Consider the following 17,133-nt stretch of genomic DNA (forward strand, 5'->3'; position numbering starts at 1 on the left):
TTTCCATTCCTGAGTCCTCGTCGCCGGCCCGGCCCCCATGCTCCCTTTTACACACACACACACACACACACAAAGAGAGAGAAAGAGAGAGAGAGAGGGAGAGAGACGCAAAGATACGCAATTAAACATACAGCCAAACCAACAAACGTAACCCCATATGATGCTGAGAGAACTATAGGTATATATAGGTATATATATATATATGTATGTATCAGCACCCATGGAGATAAAAATCATACCATTTTATTCCAAGTTTATACGCCTTGTGTGCCTCCCTTTCTTTTTATTTTTTTTTTTGTTTTTCGTTGTTGTTGTTGTTGTTGTTGTTTTGTTTTGTTTGTTTGTTCTACATGGCGTATTGTCTTGTCCACTCCATCGCTGTTTTGTTAAATGCGTTGCGGTCCGACTTGTACTGTCGGGCAATATCGGGGACAAGTGGATCATCTGGGTTCGGGTCTGTTAGTAATGAACAAACGGAGAGTAACACCTTTGAAATGGTGAGGGCAGGCGACCATTGATCCTTCAAGATATCAAGACATATACCGCCGTTGTTGTTGATGTTCGGGTGGTAAATCCGCGTTGTAAACTGCAGTTTAGGTGGCTTGAAAGGGTAATCGGAAGGGAAGTGAATGTTAAGAAAGAAAAGCCCACCGGCATATGGTGAATCCTCCGGCCCTATAATAGTCGCCTTCCAGTTAAACAAATCACTTTCGCTGATGGGGCCACCGCTGGTGTTCGCCGGTGGATCGCGCTCAAGATCCTTCAATTCTTTTTGAATGCGACGAAGCGCCATAATAATAATAATAATAAATAAATAAATAAATAATAGATGTATATATATATAAATATAAAAATATATATATTCTTTTTTTTATGTAGAATGCTGCTTGTTTTTCCTTTCCTTCAATTCTTTTTTTTTTTTTATGGATGGTGTAATAAATACGGATGCTTGTGAAACGAATCAATGATTCGCGTTGCTTGTGTACATTATAAATATAAATATAAATATATAAAATGAATGAATGAATGAAAAGCAAGAAAAAGAAAAAGAAAAAAAAAAAATAGAATTGACCAATATACCTCAACAATCACTTCCCGCAGTATTCAGGCCTTTCCACCACTTTATTTATTTTTGTTTGTTTGTTGTTATTTCTCCCTTCCTTCTTTTTTTTATTTTTTTATTTTTTTTTTTTTTTTATTGTTATTATTTCAGTTCCCATAGCGGTATAATAATGAATAAAGATATATATTATATACATGTATGTATTTATATGTACCCAAATAAAAAAATCAAGCCAACAATGAAAAAATAAAATAAAATAATAATAAAGGAAATATATATATATATATATATGTATGACAATGATGATAGTAATAATAATAATAAGAAACCGTCAAAAAAAAAAAAAAAAGGAAAATTTGGTACAGATAATATTTGTATCGCTACATGTATATTCTTGGAACACGAATAGAGAGCCCACAGGTAAGTTGGTGCGGAATTGCCCCCACAGATACTGCCTTTTCCTCAATGTCATCTCCCCAGACATGGATGCGTGATTCCTTCTTCACTGCAGCCATGATGTTACCAATATTTTTACCAACCTCCTCTGGGTAAACCACGACTGCCGCCATGTCCATATTAATACGACCGTGCACAGTCCCAATAATGGGTTCAGCAGCGTCTTCAGGCGTCACTTTGATAGGCATCCCCTTGTATGTGCATAAAAAGCCATCCGCGTAACCAATCGGCAGCATCACAATAACGCTATCCGCTTTTACAGGAGTCAAATCGTAACCCACACCTTCACCCTTTCTTAAAGGAAAGTGGTGCAATACTTTGGTGTAGAAGCAACTAGCAAACTTCCCATTCCATAAATTCTTGCTGGTGACACTGCGTGGGCCGTACAGCATAATTCCCGGGCGTATGTACGTCTCCTCCAGTCCAATCCGTTGTTCCACAGCACCCGAGTTACTTACCGACGTGGCCCGAACCTCCACACCACTATCGTGCAGAAACTTCTTTGCATTTTTAAATGCCTCGTAGTGGTTGAGTGTCTCTGCAAGACGCTCCACCGAACCCGCAATGCCAAAATGCTGAAGAAGGAGATCAACCCCGCCCCGTTGCTTCAAAATTGGTACGGCTTCCTCCAACTCGTCAAAGCGTAGACCCAAGCGATTCATGCCGGTTTCAAGTTTTAAGCATAACTTGGTGTTGTTGAACGCATTGGAGGCGCAAAACGCCTTGAGTTGTGGAAGTGTTCCCAAAATTGGCGTGAGTCGCACCGCCCACCGCCCACACGGTTGGTAGTAACTCTGACAACCCTCATTCAACACCTCGGTATCGGAGAAGACAAAGATCTCATTCTGTGCCTTCTCCGCTATGGAAGGTTGACTTTCAATGAGTTCAAGCGCCTCGCCAAGTGAGGCCACACCAAATGTATGTACCCCACACACATTGTGTAGATATTCAGAAACTTTCCCCATGCCGTGTCCGTACGCATTGCCCTTCACCATAGGAATAAGTTCCGCCTTTCCAGCGATACGGCGAATACATTCGACATTATAGGCAATATTACGCAAACAAACCTCGACGTACGTTGAATGTCGCATTGAAGATTGTAAAGGGGGGAAAAAAAAAGGCAATAATAAATAGAAAGGTGGCTCAAAAAAATAATAACAATAAATAAACTTATTGCGTCAGGGAGTTTATACACATCCACACACAAAGAGAGAGGAACGCACCTTCCTGAAAATGCAACCCAGAAACCCCTTTATTAATAATATGCTTGGTGTTTATTCTTCAATTGGTGTGTGTGTGTGAAGAAAAAAAGAGAAAAAAAGGACATGTTGAATCTTGAAAGTTAATCCCTTTTTTTTTATTATTTATTTGCATTAAAAAAAGAGAATTAATAAATTTCGCATAAATCCACCTCCTGGACATTTTAAAATTTTGCAACTACACACTTTCGTTCACTGAAATGCAAAACGGAAGCCAAAGGCCTCAACTAAAGAAACTCACAGGAAGAATAAATATACAAGGTACACGTGCAAAACGACCATGTACATGACAAGCAACCGCCTCCCAAAAGTTGTGGAAAACACATACAGAGAAAATGCACCAGCGCCGTAGTCCAGCACGTTTAATACCGTGCGACACGAAATAACACCGGCCACAGGGTCCACAAGCCACGGAATCCCCATTTTTGGCTGAAGCCCATCATCCTTCTCCATGCTTCCCAGCATTGGAAAGCCATAAATAGACGCACAGTCATTCCCAGGATGGGCATTACCACCCGCATAGCCTGCCATGCGCTGACGGAGCGCAAGGTTTTCACTAAAAAGATTTACCACCTCTGACTCCAAGCTTTGGAGCTGTGGCGAAACCACCTCATTTAGAGTCAAGAGTCGTTCACGTAATTTATCACGCTGAAATGTCACAATCAGAAAAGGGCCCTTCTTGGACTCTTTTGGAAGAGAAAGTTGTGAAGCTGACACCGCATTATTCTGTTCCCCATTCTCCTCGTCCAATGCGTTAACTCCACCTTGCCACATAGTGCTGGAAGCAAGAAGCCTTTCAAAACTGTAGCCATCCCTTTCCAGTAATTCCAATTCTTTTCGTTCACCCCCCTTTGTAAGTGACACTTCTGTTGAAGCCATTTCACCCCTCTGTGAAGACGCTTTATCGTTTAAGGTACTAAGAGAGCTGTTGGTGGGATAATTGCTTAGTACTCTCTCAAGTGACTGGACAGCCCTGACGAGTTGTTCCTTCTCAGCCTTCAGTTGATCCACATAGACGTTAATTGACGCGATTCGATGTTGAAGTTCTCCTGTACGCACCATTTTTAGTCGAGGGCTTTCTCCCTTTTGTCGCCGTTGATTATCATTTACTGTGCATAGTTCGTCATATTTGAGGCGGAGTTCAAACAACTCCTTCCGTAATGCCTCCTCCTGTTGTTTCATTTCCAGTTTCTCTTCTTCCCACATTGCCGCGTCATGCTCAGCGTCCTTCTGAGAGAATGGAATCTTTTTTCCCTCATTGGGATTAGAATTCGCATTGACGCCTTTACAATCAAAAAAAAAAAAAAAAAAAAACCGCAGCCACCCAACCGTCAATCAAACCCACCACGATATTCCAGCTTCATTTTGGTCGTAAAACACGCGGAATAAACGAACTCGCAGTGGGTGGTCGTGAGGTAAAAGTTATTGCAGGGGTTTTTCCAGATGCAGACGACTTTCTTTTGACGGCGTCACGCAGTTCCAGCTTTTTTCGCTCCCCAGACACCGTGAGACCTTCCTTCGCTACTTCCACAATCACTGGATTATCCTTGTACGTCGTATTATTTAAATCTATCAGTTTCTCCACAAACGCCTTCGCAGTCTCTTCGCTCTCCGTACACTCCAAGAGAAAATACGGTTTTCGTGATGTCTTCACAAAGACACATTCAACAGGAGCATCAGGACAAAGTACCATAGCGGATTCGGTTTCAGAACCATTGTCCCTTGCAATATACCATGGCTGTATACCTAGAGCTTCTCGGTGTTCAACCAAAAACCCGTTCATCAATTCGCCACGGCCATGAATTTGTGCGCAACGAATAAAGAGTGTAACTCTATTGGAGTTTTCCTTAAAATGCTCATCGCGCATTTTATTTCCATTTTCCTTACGTGCAACCTTCGTAGGGGGCTCGTTCAAAGAAGTTCCTTCTAACGTGGTAGATGAGTGATTCATTTCCTTCATTTCCTTTTGACTTTTTCTTTCTTCCGTTCCGGACGGTGACGATTTATATATTTGTATCTATGCAGCACCACTCCTTCCTTCCCTTCCTTTTTTTATGCTACTTTCAGTTTACTACCTTTCCTATAGACAAAAATAGGACACATGCAGAAAAAAACCTAGAAAGAAAGCCTTTCGGATACCAGGACTAGGCGCCTCGTCGTTGTTGGTTTATGGCAACGTCCAACTAGTGGAGGACTAAAGACTGTTGAATGATCAAACGCTCAACAATTCCTCCAGCTCCTTGTAACGCCTTCTCAACTCGGCAAATCTCCAACTAAGATCTATATCCAGGTACCGTTTATCTTTCAGCTCTTGTATTCGAGCCTCATCCTCGTTTAATTGAGACAACAGTGACCAATCCCGCAGAGGATGGAGACCTTTTACCCATTTGGCTGTGTCAAAAGCCCCAATCCCCTCCTTTTCGAGGTAATTATCATCCACGGTTACGCGTACACCCCCAATCTGTTTTGTATACAAAGTATTTAAAATCTGTGTAGAGCGATAAGGCATGAGATCTCCTAAAGGTGTAGTTACAGGACGAAACCCCCCATCTGAATTCAAAATGGAGCGTCGAAATACAATACTAAAGCGCTGCTCCTCCACGGGAAGAACCATGTGAAAGTAAACATATCGAGCAGGCCCGCTCATGATGTAGAGGCTCCCATCTGGCACTACCGCATCCAACTCTTCCCCATTCTGCACATGCACAAAGCGTAATAAGGCATTTGAACCAAGAGAAACTATCGCAAAGATATCATCGTAGACAAAAAGATTATCTATATGCGCGCGTATAAAGTCCCCGGGTTCATAAAGGTTTGCAGTTTGGTTATTTAGCCATCCATCAGGTACAATCCCATCCTGCTCTATACGGCTTATTAAAGACAAAAAGGAACGTGGTGGTAGAGGCGGAAGCTGGAAACGACCATCACTGAGCCTGATGGATGCAGATTTTTGGGTATAAACATCAACATAACCTTTTCTTAGTGTAATTTTCTCTACCAATTGGACGTAGTCAGGAAAGATGGTAAGTCCAAAATCCTCACCAAACGGCTGATATGGCTCACCCGCCGCCAAATAGCCAAGACTTCCGCCATTCAGAAGGTGTTTGGCTCCATTCCATAACCGCTTCATAAATTGTCTTTCCAAATATTCGAAACCAAGGCCCAACAGAAGAAAATAAGATAAAAAAAAAAAGGCGAGAGTGCACAAGCGTAATTTTTTCCCTCAAAAAATAACAGAAAGAAACTTATATATTGCATAAATAGGTTTATGTACAATATCAATTACATCAACCGTAACCATAAATTCCATGTGATGTTGAATTATATTCCTTGCATATTCACGCGTCCAAAGACGGTTCTTCGTCGCTTCATTACTGCTGTTTCACCCTCCACAGATTTATTGTAGTAAGCAATACAGATGTCCATTCCCAATCGACATTTTCGACTACGAACCTCTCTCTCCACAAAGTAGTCAGGCTTGTGTGGCAAAGGCACGGTACTATGTGGAATAATAAGCTCTACTACCGTATACTTGTGTCGGGGAAACAACTTCACACCTCCACATACGTCTTCAGGAATTAAGCAACCCAAAGTGTCGTCCAATAAAAGCCGTCCTCTACCAAACATGACCGCGGGATATACACAATGATGATCAAGAAGCATGTAACATCCATTGATTTCGACAGGGCAGTACTGATCCATAGCTAACTGCTTTTCCATAAAAATCAGATGACGTTTTAAGGCGCAATGCTCCAATACACTGTCTTTCGACTCCACTTCAATTATCTCTAATCCTTTAGCATTTGTACACAAAGAGCACCAAAGGATTCCGGACGCCTCTTCATACCGTATTCCCTGCCTCCTAAACTGATCAGCTAATACCTTCCCTGACGCCATAAAAAGCTTCAAGGTGAATAAAACAATCAAATAAACAAAATTAACGGAGCATAGTAAACAAATAAAAACATACACCAGTACCAAATTCATCTTCCCCTAGTCTCCCCCTCCAAAAAAAAGAAAAAATGAAGAAAAAGATTTACATATATTTCCACCTCCACCTACCCATTCTCATCGGCTCAACAAGAGAAAAAAATAATTAAGATAAATATTCTTCACAGCATCAAAGACGGCCTGACACGCGTAAGTGCCATTGTAAAATGGCGAAGCTCAAGAGGGGGCAAAATACCATTATCGCCCATTTCTTTCACGGGCATTAACGCTGCAGCCTTACATAATTCAGTCAAATCCGAACCTGTGTAATCCCTCGTGTTTTTAGCAACAAACTCAATTATCTCTTTCTTCCTAAGATTATTCTCTAAATCATTTTCCAAAAGAATGCCAAGAATCTTTCGACGTCCTGTTTCGTCTGGAGTTGGTACCTCTATTTGAAGAGGTAACCGGCGCCGTATCGCTTCATCGATATACTTAGGTCGGTTTGTTGCCCCAACAACGATAATTTTGGCGGTACTTTGAGTAATTCCATCCCAACGAGTCATAAATATTGTCTTGGCATGGTTGTGAGGAGCAGAATCAATAATGTTTCTGGATCCAAGAAGAGCGTCAATCTCGTCAATAAAAATAATGCAGGGCGAAATTTTTTCCGCAAGGGAAAAAACAGCAGAAGCATTTTTTTCAGTGTCACCAACCCACTTAGAAAAAAGAGACTCAGTTTTCACATTTATAAAACTGCAACCAAGTTCCTTCGCGAGGGCACGTGCCAGAAGTGTTTTTCCTGTTCCAGGAGGGCCATAAAGCAAAACGCCTTTGGGATGCGATCTTAGCGTTTTCCCAGAAAACAAATCTGGACGTGTAAATGGCCATTTCACATGCTCAATTAATAACGACTTAACTTCCTCCAGACCCCCAACGTCGGAAAACCCCTCGCAAATCTTGGTAGTATCTATAACACTTTCAGAAATCGTCTCTTCTGCACGATCCACGTACACAGTCTGGCCCCCCACAGTAATTTTCTTCTTACCATAGCCGTGGTGGTATGTAAGCCTACGAACCGCATAGACTAATACTGTTATGTATATCCAAAAAAAAAGCGGAGTTTCTTGAATCCTCTTCACCAAATCCCTCACAAAACTCTTCACAGAGCCTGTCATGGTCTTCATTCCCGAACCAAACATGATTCTATTCTTACTCCAAGTGTAAAATCTCCTGGGATATATAATGAAGAATGAGAGATTGAAAATACAATATATATATTTATCGGGAAAAAAGCGCAATATTACCAGAGGGAAGTGTAGATCCCCTCTTTTTTATTTACCTTAATTATTATCGGGAAGTCAAAAAAATTTTTGCCCCAGTGAAGCAGACAAAAATAAATAAATAAAAGAGAGAAGAATACAAATTAAACTAAAAATTAAAAATAAATTAAATTAAAAGTATTGGTAATAAGCCTCCGTGTTTCTAAGAACACGTTTCACCATTCTTTTTTCCCTCCTCTGAATAGGTCGGACTCAATCATATAAGAAAAAAGCAGCATTGTCTACTACAAACAAAAAGCATTCTCTCACACCACTCATGATCCATGAATGGAGCAACACTAGAGTGAGAATCTGATCGCAAGAGCCGCCTCCACTGAAATGCCCAACACCCTTGAACAATCTCCCAGCCACGTAAAACCCTATCATAAAAGGAAAATCAATTCCCAAGCGGTTAAAAAAAATATTCCACCAAAAAAAAAAAAAAAAGTCCCAGTATTCACACTTGCTTATGTATGCAAAGACAAAAAAGGCCCATAAGATCCATTCCACTTTTGCCACCACCAATGGCAAAAAAAAAAGTCGCGGACAGAAATAAGACGACAAATACTATCCTACTTCGCTTGATTAAGGGAGAAAAAAAAAAGATTTTTCGCCTAGTTATGCTTTGAAGGATCGACCTCAACTACTCCAGCCATATAGGGAGTAAATGAGACAAAAAACAAATACATAAACCAAAGAAAGCCAAAACATTGTGTACAAAGACATCTTTTCTGGAGAGATCTACAGCAAAAAAAAAAAAAGGAGAGAAGAGCGTATGCAATAAAATTAATCCAAATAACGCGATCCATAGCAGCAAAAAACGAAGCAATATAACTCTGGTAAGTAGGAAGAACAGCAAATGGAAAATCAAGCCCCATGTAAAAAACAAAAAAACAAGGAAAATGTGAAAAACAAATCAAAGCAAAACTAATGCTTCAATATAGCCTTCAGCTCACCGGATTCCTTTAGCTGTGAGCATATATCATATCCTCCGATAAGCTCACCGTCAACATAAACCTGTGGATATGTTGGCCATTCCGAGTATTTCTTAAGTCCTTCACAAACTTCGTCGCTCGCCCAAACATCGTAGTAAATAAATTTTATCCCAAGTTCATAAAAAATTTCAACAAGTCTCCCTGTAAATCCGCACCGGGGCCTTGAGGGGGTGCCAGTAATAAAGGCAACGACCCCTTTGCGAGACGTGAGGTACTTTAGATACTCATTCAGATCAGGGAACGATTCTCGAGTATCATGGCCATTTCCATACAAAGAAACCAGGTTCATTTCCAAATGATCAAGTTTGCCACCAACTACATCTGCAACTCGCTCTTGGGCTCTTTCTCTTAAAGAGGTTCTGAAAAAGGCGATAAATGGAACACATTCCACATTCTCAGCTTCACAAACATCGGTTACGAGGTCCGCATCCACCTCGGCAAAAAGGACTTTCTGGTTATACTGCGATAAATATCCCTCCAACATACTCCTGACATTCTTGCAGGGTTCACACCAAGAAGCACTGAAGTGCACCACAAGACCCAATCCGTTCCCTGCCTCCTCCTTTAAAGAGCTATATTCCTTCAAAGAAGAGACACTTCGCATTTTATGAATCTTCTTAATATAAATAAATGCTTTGGATAACTTTTTGCAAGATAATTCTCTATCATGGTTATGAAAAAAAAAAGATGGAAAAAAAAATACCATAATTTTCTAGTTTATAGGAGGAAACCTATACACAGAAATACATTATGAGTATTTAAGAATTAGCGCCTATATGTAAAAATAAAGGCGTTATTGTATAAATGACCTGATCCCCATGACTCAATTTGCCTCAAAGAAGATGAACATCAAAAACCAATTCCAACAAACAAAAGACAAAGTCTCCCAAAAATAAAATAAAGCAACTTATGCTAACGGTTTTCAATCAGAAGGTTCTCCAATTAAACACCAAAAAAAAAAAAAAAAAGCAAACTAATAAACCTTGAATAAACACACCAGACACCAATGGCCATACAGTGAGTCCTCCCATTCCAAGTATGCGCCAAAAAATTGCTACAGAAAAAGAATTCATGCATGCGTGAACACTCAATGAGCAAAACTCTAACTTCCACGGAAAACTTCACCGCATAGTGTCTTATGAATTTTGGGAAGGCCACGACTTTAAGGACATCAGGGAGCCGATAGCGGCAGGACAATTTTTTATTTTTATTTTCAAACCCACAGCCACAACGAGGTTGGTTTAAGGAAATGGCATTGGCTTGTTTTACACGGCCTCCGAGTGGAGAGATATTGGCGCCCGTCCTCCGCACCTAGTGCGCCAACATGGCGATATCCAGGTGCAGCTTGCCTTTGTTGATGAAAACGGGCCGTCGGATGCGACGTTAACTGTGGCCACCCCGATGACAGGCTCACGCTTGGTTTCAGGAAACGTCGCCAAACCCGGGGAGGATACGAGCCTCACAGGACATATTGCGAATCCCCGGGCGCCTCGAGTAGCAAATTTCGAGAATCAACTGCTCCCGCTCATTGTGTGGACGCCGCCCACGAATTGGGGATCCAGCAAGAACGCGTCACCACCGCGGAAAAGCAGAAATTGAGGGCTGACTACGCCTATGCCGTTGCCGAGGAGGTGGTCGAGTAAAAACAAAAGTTTCCTGCTATGAAGCAACTGCCATTGGGAGAACTTTCCGAGGCGAAGGTCCCGCTCAATGCCCAGCCGTCGGCGCACAGCCAAGGCGCCTGGACATTCTAGAAGCAGATGGTGCAAGGTTTCCTGCGGACCAATTGGCGTCCTTGTGGAAGCTGGCTGATCCTGCGGCAGCAGAGATCGCCGCCTGGCACGGCTGTTTCGATGCCGTGTGGCGTCTGGGTTGTGTGCGCAGCGACTTCTGTGCTGTGCGGTGCTTCTCCGTGTGGGGAAGACCATGTCACAGAAATCACATTTGAGCTCAGGAAGCGGTGGGGGATGTTCCGGATGAAAGGACCGACAGTGACTGACGAGACCCGAGAATCCCGTCAATGTAGAATCACAGTGCGGACATTTCTCCTTCCGACGGCGTGTGAGGGTCCGTCTGCTTACTGGAGAGACGTCTTCCTCCCTCGCCGACGGGGGAACAGTGTCCGTCCCCGGTGCAGTTGGATCGTTGTTAGAGCACATATATGCAGACTGTTCCGGTGAGATGTTGCAGAATCGGCATTGGTTCGTGCAATCTCTCACAGCCCAGTATAGTCGGCCCCAGAGCTCAGATTCCCCGCACCTTGCCCTTGCGAGGTGAACCAGTTCCTGACGGTGTAGAACTTCCTGAGTGATCAGGTCCTTACCGCCGAGATCGGATGGCCTTGTGCCGCAAAGCAAGTAGCGGTGAGTGTCTTGACGAATGGTACTACGCCACTTGTTGGTGAGCTGGGCAGTGAAACATGTCAGCAGATCCGTATGCCATAAAGGTGCGATTCCTTGCTCCGTGTATTTTCCGGTTGCCATAGTCTGCGTCGCATACTGATCTGCAAGCTCGTTAGCATGTACTCCGCAATGTCCGTAACAAAACTGCAGGTGCACGGACCAGCCAGCACACGTCAGTGTCAAGAGACGCTGCCAGATCTGATCCTCCGTCCAGTCTGTCTGACTGAGCGGGCCCTTGTTTAGAGCCGCTAGAAGAGACTGACTGTCCGTAACCACAAGCAGGGTTTTACGCCTGTGGCGGATACGAGGAATCATCAGCTTCTCTAGGGCTAGAAGCAGCGCACGGAACTCCGTCCTGTAGCTGCATGGCGTGTACCGCAGTTTATGCTGGCCTTTCCTATTATCTCCGATGAGTTGAGGGATGAAAGCAGTATTCCAACCCCTGCTGACTTGGGAACGTCGACACCGCCATCGGTCGCAAGTATCCACGAACGATGGCTGTGCAGCGCTAGAGCCTCTTCGCTGACTCTGCGCTTTTCCCGTATCAGCTCTTCTTCGTCGGTGATTGAGTGGTCTATCGGAAGTTCCACACCGATGGTGACCCGGTGAGCGGAGGCCGCAAGCCAGGGAGGAATGGAGCTGCGAAAGAACCGCTCTTCGCGTGGTGAGCTCTCGGTGATGCCATAGTCCTTTGTGTATGCGTCTACGAAGGCATATAGCTCGTCCCGAGATAATGGCGAGATGCGGAAACCGGCGCGAGGTGGTGGCTCAGGCGGGGGTCTCCGCATCCAGTCCATCTGACATGCGCGTGTGTTCCCAAATATTGAGAGCCGCACGCGCAGGCAGAGGACGTGGAGCGGCGGCATATTAGCCTCCAGTAGTGCGGATTCCGGGTCGACAGTGCTCGGAACTCCGCTGACAATGCGTGCTAGAGTTGCGTACGTCTTCTGCATCTCATTCTTCGCTGAATCCGTCGCTACTGCCCATATGAGCTCGCTGCCATAGCGTAATTTGGAAGCACCGTATCCAATGACGAACGTGCGTAGGTCATGTGGAGATGGTCCCGCCTCTTTGTGCGCAATGCAGCGTAGCTGCGATATCCGTTGCGAAGTGGCAGCGCATTGCTTGGTGGCCGCCACATTTAGCGTCAGTCGTGGATCGAGATCCATGCCGAGAAGCTTCGTAGTTCGCGATGCCCCCAGGGTCATGACTGGGATTTGACATGCAGCCACTACCAGCGGCCACCTTCCTTCACGATCATAATCTGGCTCCGTGTGCGTGGATAGTGTGAGCCAAGCAGCTTCACACTTTGACGGGTTAATGGCCAGGCCATTTTCCTGACTCCACGCATGCAGCTTTTTAAGAACCATGTTGGCAGTGGGAATGGCGTCTTCCCGGGACTGCCCCTTAACGATAATAGAGAGGTCGTCCGCATACATGTCCGCTGTGACACCCGCAGAGCTGTTCAGCAGACTGAGAAGTGGGTGCGCGTAAAGGGAGAACAAATACGGTCCCAGCACGGACCCCTGAGGAACTCCTCGCAGCATGGGACGCCGATCGCTGTGTCTGTGGCCAACTCGTGTCTTCGCGTAGCGACCACATAGAAAGTTTCTAAGCCACCTTCTACAATTCACCCCCGGAATATTAGCCAGCAAGCGACTGAGGACTCGATGATCTATGGAGTCAAAGGCCTTGCTGAAATCAACCAGCACCAGCAGGGTCCGATGGGGTCTGTAGTGGAGTTGATTGCCAATACCGCTCTTCTTGGGAAGGCTCACTTGGAAATAGTGATTTCTATTATGCTCCACTTCGTGTATCAGGTGTGCCAGCCGCATCGTCGCGGTACGCATACTACGATATGCATACTGGTGGGTGTGCGGCGTCCACACCCAAAGCAATCTCTTCAGTACCATTTTCTCAGCAACCTTACTCACAATGGAAGTAAGGCTGATGGGTCGATATGACTCAAGCAGTTCCGGCGACTTACCGGGTTTTAAGAGTGGAACGATGGTAGCGCGTCTCCACTCAGCCGGGATTGTACCGGTCGTCCAGCTGTGGTTAATGCAGCGAAGAAGGAATCGGAGGCCCTTTGACGAAATATTTCGCAGTGCCTCACTGTAGACTTCATCCGTTCCGGGGCCTTGCCATACGGCGTATTACGTAGCGCAGCAAGCAGTTCCGTACGATTAAAAGGTGCATCAATAGGGGAGTAACAAACCCCCTGATGTAAATGTAGAGATCAACTCGTTGCTGCTCTGTGGTCCAAAAATAGAAGAAGAAGCATTAATGTTCAAGGATGTGTTCTGTCTGTTGATGCCTTTGGAAAACCCAACTGCCTTATGAAAAGGGTGAAATGGAAAAAGGACGCGATTGAGAGCATTCGCTGCTCTCCTTGCTGCTTTGTAAGTGTGTTGACCATCCCACAATAAAATTGATGTGGGAGATGGAAGTGATGCCTTTTTTCGTCCGGAAACGTATTTCCATGCGAGTGGCTCGCCTGGATTTAACTTGCTGATGCGACGTGGATGCGTGTTGCCCAAGCGCTCTCGGAGTAGGAGGAAGAATTGACTCCTTGTCCGTTGCATTTCTCCCCCACGATCAGGTCCGACACGCTGCCCGCAGCCAGCGCCCTCTCGGCGATCACCGGCGTTGTTGCGGGTGCGGCGGCTGTTGCCGTGGTGGTGACCGGCGGGCTGGGCTCCATCCTGGAGATGCAGGCGCTCGGCGTGTTTGCGAGGATGCCATGCGCCTCGGCGCAGGAGCGTGCGTGCACCGTTGCGCTGCCGTACTTCCTGTCGGTGTTCGCTGCCCTTGACCCGCTGTGGATGGTGGTGGGCAACGCGCTGCTCGCCGCTGCGTTTGGGTGCGTGCACTGCGGTGTGACGGCGGCCTTCCAGCGGTGGCGCGGCGTGGACGCGGCGAGTGCGTGGGCGGCGATGCGCTTCCCGAGCCTGACGTACGTCGTGGCGCACGCGATGCACCTCGGCATATTCTTCGGCTCCGTGCTTGCACTGGCGACGCCCGACGCCCGCGTGCGGCACCGCGTGATTGGTGCCGTTGGCGTGCTGTACGGTGTGGCGTTCCCTGCTGGCGTGTGCTACTTGATTGCCCGCCACGTGGGCGCGAGATTCACGAGGTACTGGCAGTTTTCGAGGAAGCCGCTGCCCGAGCGCCTGCTGTACCCCGTCGGGTATTGGTGCCCCACGGCGCAGCAGCGGATGTACGGCGGCCTGCTGACGAACATGAGGGGCAGCCGCGTGTACTGGTGCGTGTTCCAGCTGTCGGTGCTGTGCGTGGTGTGCCTGATTGCTGCTGTGCACCCGCCCGTGGGAGGCTGCCACGTCCTGTACTTCTGCATGGCGGCTGTGCTGCTTGCGGGCGCGGGCGTGGTTGCCTTCACGAACATGATGCGCTCTGCCTTCCTGACGGTGATGCACACTGCGGGCTTTGTGCTCCTTGCGGCGCTGTGCCTGGTGAGCGCGGCGAACCACCTTGCGCCGAGCGACGGCGGTGCGAGGGCGTACGCGGCTACGGTGCTGCTGCTGACGACTGTGCTGCTTGCGGCCAATGTGTACGGCGTCGTTGTGTGGTACGCGGAGGACCGTCACTGGCAGGAGCTGCGCGAGCCGCGGCGTGGCGGGCTGGAGGCGCTGCTGCGCGATGACGAGGAGAGTGACGAGGACGCGCGGAAGCCGCACGAAATGACGTCATCGTCGTACGCCACAGGCACCACCGGCGCGTCGTCGTACCGACCACCCGCACCGCCGTTGCAGCCTATGGCTGGTGACACCCGCTCAGACGCGCTGAGCCCGCTGGACCGTGCATCCAGTGCGAGCCGTATGATCGATTACGCTGCCATGTGACGTGTAACACGCGGAATTAGTGACTATGCGATGTTGAGAGGCCACGGCTGTGCTGCGCCCCACAGCCAGCCATCGTTAACAGCACCGATAGTGTTGTTGATTGTTGTTTCTATCGATTTGTTTCTTTTTTGAGCGGGTGCTTCCAGGAGTTTTTCCCGTTCCACGCTGACTGTGTGGAAGGGGATTGAGTTGTCGCTCTTGTTGCTCCTGATGTCATGTTGTACCGGACTGTAATTTCATGGAGTTGCGTGCGAGGAACTCAACGTTCATTTTGTGCAATGGAGGAAGGATTCAGCGAACCGCCTAGCGGAATTAATGAATTGCGGCTCTGCCTTACCGTGGGTTTACATGCAGGGGGCATGGACTTTTGCAGGAGCAAAGCGGCGACAGAATAGCAGCAGGTCTCCAAGTTTTCAGGAACGTCTTCGAGCGGGATTATGTATTGAGGCGCGAAGCATTGTCGTAATTCCGGCCTGCCATGGTGTGGCGAGTGCACAGGGTGATCCATTTTCTTAGCGGCGGAAGCGACGGACAAGGCCCTCCCAGTCACGTTCCACACTTGCCCTCGAGCGCACCGCATTCCACCGGCAAGGGATATCGTCGCGGATTGGCCACGCTGGTACGAGGAAGCCTCCACGAGGAATTCCTTCTTTTCCCAATTTCTTCCGGCCGTGCGAAATTCATGCACCACAGCAGACACAGAGGGATTTGGCGTTAGCATGGAGAGTACGATATTTACCGGGACTTTTTCCACGGCAGCGTGCGCCCATGCACCTACTCGTCGAACCGTGGAGGCACGCGAACACATGTCGACGGTTCTGGACCACCTGGTGACTCACATCGTGGACGTACCATTTTTTCTTGCCCGCCGCGCCGAGGAGCGCGCACACGGATGCAGCTTGTCCTTGGCCACTGCGGCGTGTCCAGGAACGAAGCTTGTGATGCGAAATCCGAGAAGGCGTCTGATCTCTCGCAGCTCACAGACACATGGAGCACCGGCATCGTCGCATTGGCCGAACGTATTATTCGCGCCCGACAGCTCAAGCCAGAGGCTCGCCGCTCCGCCGTAAGAGGCGACTGGGAACCCACGCGCACGGACCCCACCCTCACTCGTGGGGAAGAGGCTGCACTGGCCCGCCTCCGCAGCGGAGTTTCCCACACAATACGGATGGCTGCTACGACCACTGCGGCCCGCCATCCCACGCACATGCTGTTGGTGCGGCTCGGATGCCGCACAGCAGACACGCAAAGAACTTTGCACGGAAGCGCCGCCTCCTCCCGCTGGACCCACCCCGCCACGATCCGACGGCCGGCAGACTGTCCGGTGTGCGGAAGGCACTGCAGCTACCGCACTGGTGTTGTGACGCACATGGTTGACGCCCAGGGCACGACGCGCCCCCAGGAGCTGCGGGAATTCAACTTTCCCGATGAGTCGGAACCGCCAGAAATCCCACCGGAACCAACACCCGCCACTTGAGCGGGGACGAGAGCGAGGGACGGCACGCCGATCGCACCTCCGCTGCAGACCGCAAAGCCCAGGCCGAAGTCACTCTCACGCAGTTTTCGCACGGCGTCGTAGGAAAAGCAATCCGAAACCGCAATTCATCTTCGGCACTTACACAAGCAAGAGTTCCCCCGACAAATAGGGGACGTTGCCAGGAATATGACGGTGTGACGGCATGCACCCCGTTCGAATGCATTTACCGTGCGAATTGAGGGCTCAAGCAAAAGCGGGACCACTGTCCCGCATACGAGCACACGAACGCTCCAGAACAGAGCCACAGTCGGCACCGAAGAGGGAAGCACTTTGTAAACGCTTTTAATGTGACGGGCAGGCGGGCAA

General features: G+C 47.5%; 8 protein-coding genes and 1 pseudogene across 8 annotated transcripts, besides 18 other annotated features; 1 reads left to right on the forward strand and 8 right to left on the reverse strand.

The window, feature by feature from the left end:
* Positions 1-10,157: a sequence feature (heterozygous, non-Esmeraldo-like haplotype).
* Positions 50-72: a microsatellite.
* Positions 74-106: a microsatellite.
* Positions 180-212: a microsatellite.
* Positions 305-338: a microsatellite.
* Tc00.1047053508303.4 (ubiquitin-conjugating enzyme E2, putative) lies at positions 347-793 on the reverse strand (the record flags this gene model as incomplete). The annotated part of the gene is made up of 1 exon (XM_807509.1): positions 347-793. The coding sequence occupies one exon, from the start codon at positions 791-793 to the stop codon at positions 347-349; it is 447 nt and encodes a 148-aa protein (XP_812602.1).
* Positions 806-860: a microsatellite.
* Positions 987-1,016: a sequence feature (AT_rich).
* Positions 1,036-1,062: a microsatellite.
* Positions 1,122-1,197: a sequence feature (T-rich).
* Positions 1,309-1,334: a microsatellite.
* Positions 1,335-1,358: a microsatellite.
* Positions 1,444-2,610, reverse strand: Tc00.1047053508303.10 (alanine racemase 2, putative; the record flags this gene model as incomplete). Its single annotated transcript, XM_807503.1, has 1 exon — positions 1,444-2,610. The coding sequence occupies one exon, from the start codon at positions 2,608-2,610 to the stop codon at positions 1,444-1,446; it is 1,167 nt and encodes a 388-aa protein (XP_812596.1).
* Tc00.1047053508303.20 (uncharacterized protein) lies at positions 3,016-3,984 on the reverse strand (the record flags this gene model as incomplete). Its single annotated transcript, XM_807504.1, has 1 exon — positions 3,016-3,984. The coding sequence occupies one exon, from the start codon at positions 3,982-3,984 to the stop codon at positions 3,016-3,018; it is 969 nt and encodes a 322-aa protein (XP_812597.1).
* Positions 4,072-4,092: a microsatellite.
* Tc00.1047053508303.30 (hypothetical protein, conserved) lies at positions 4,139-4,738 on the reverse strand (the record flags this gene model as incomplete). The annotated part of the gene is made up of 1 exon (XM_807505.1): positions 4,139-4,738. The coding sequence occupies one exon, from the start codon at positions 4,736-4,738 to the stop codon at positions 4,139-4,141; it is 600 nt and encodes a 199-aa protein (XP_812598.1).
* On the reverse strand, positions 4,991-5,908 carry Tc00.1047053508303.40 (hypothetical protein, conserved; the record flags this gene model as incomplete). The annotated part of the gene is made up of 1 exon (XM_807506.1): positions 4,991-5,908. The coding sequence occupies one exon, from the start codon at positions 5,906-5,908 to the stop codon at positions 4,991-4,993; it is 918 nt and encodes a 305-aa protein (XP_812599.1).
* Positions 6,100-6,765, reverse strand: Tc00.1047053508303.44 (hypothetical protein, conserved; the record flags this gene model as incomplete). Its single annotated transcript, XM_807508.1, has 1 exon — positions 6,100-6,765. One exon carries the CDS (start codon positions 6,763-6,765, stop codon positions 6,100-6,102), a length of 666 nt encoding a protein of 221 aa, XP_812601.1.
* On the reverse strand, positions 6,891-7,910 carry Tc00.1047053508303.50 (hypothetical protein, conserved; the record flags this gene model as incomplete). The annotated part of the gene is made up of 1 exon (XM_807507.1): positions 6,891-7,910. One exon carries the CDS (start codon positions 7,908-7,910, stop codon positions 6,891-6,893), a length of 1,020 nt encoding a protein of 339 aa, XP_812600.1.
* Positions 8,097-8,171: a sequence feature (A-rich).
* Tc00.1047053508303.65 (thioredoxin-like protein, putative) lies at positions 8,958-9,731 on the reverse strand (the record flags this gene model as incomplete). Its single annotated transcript, XM_807510.1, has 1 exon — positions 8,958-9,731. One exon carries the CDS (start codon positions 9,729-9,731, stop codon positions 8,958-8,960), a length of 774 nt encoding a protein of 257 aa, XP_812603.1.
* Positions 10,158-10,640: a mobile genetic element.
* Positions 10,158-10,646: a sequence feature (haploid, non-Esmeraldo-like haplotype).
* Positions 10,163-10,254: a mobile genetic element.
* Positions 10,641-14,030: a mobile genetic element.
* Positions 10,647-17,133: part of a sequence feature (areas not merged during assembly with more than two copies in the genome that could not be assigned to a particular haplotype) that runs on past the window's edge.
* Tc00.1047053508303.80 lies at positions 14,031-15,290 on the forward strand (annotated as a pseudogene).

The sequence above is a fragment of the Trypanosoma cruzi genome, genomic scaffold (genome assembly GCF_000209065.1).
Source record: "Trypanosoma cruzi strain CL Brener 1047053516763 genomic scaffold, whole genome shotgun sequence".
NCBI lineage: Eukaryota > Euglenozoa > Kinetoplastea > Trypanosomatida > Trypanosomatidae > Trypanosoma > Trypanosoma cruzi.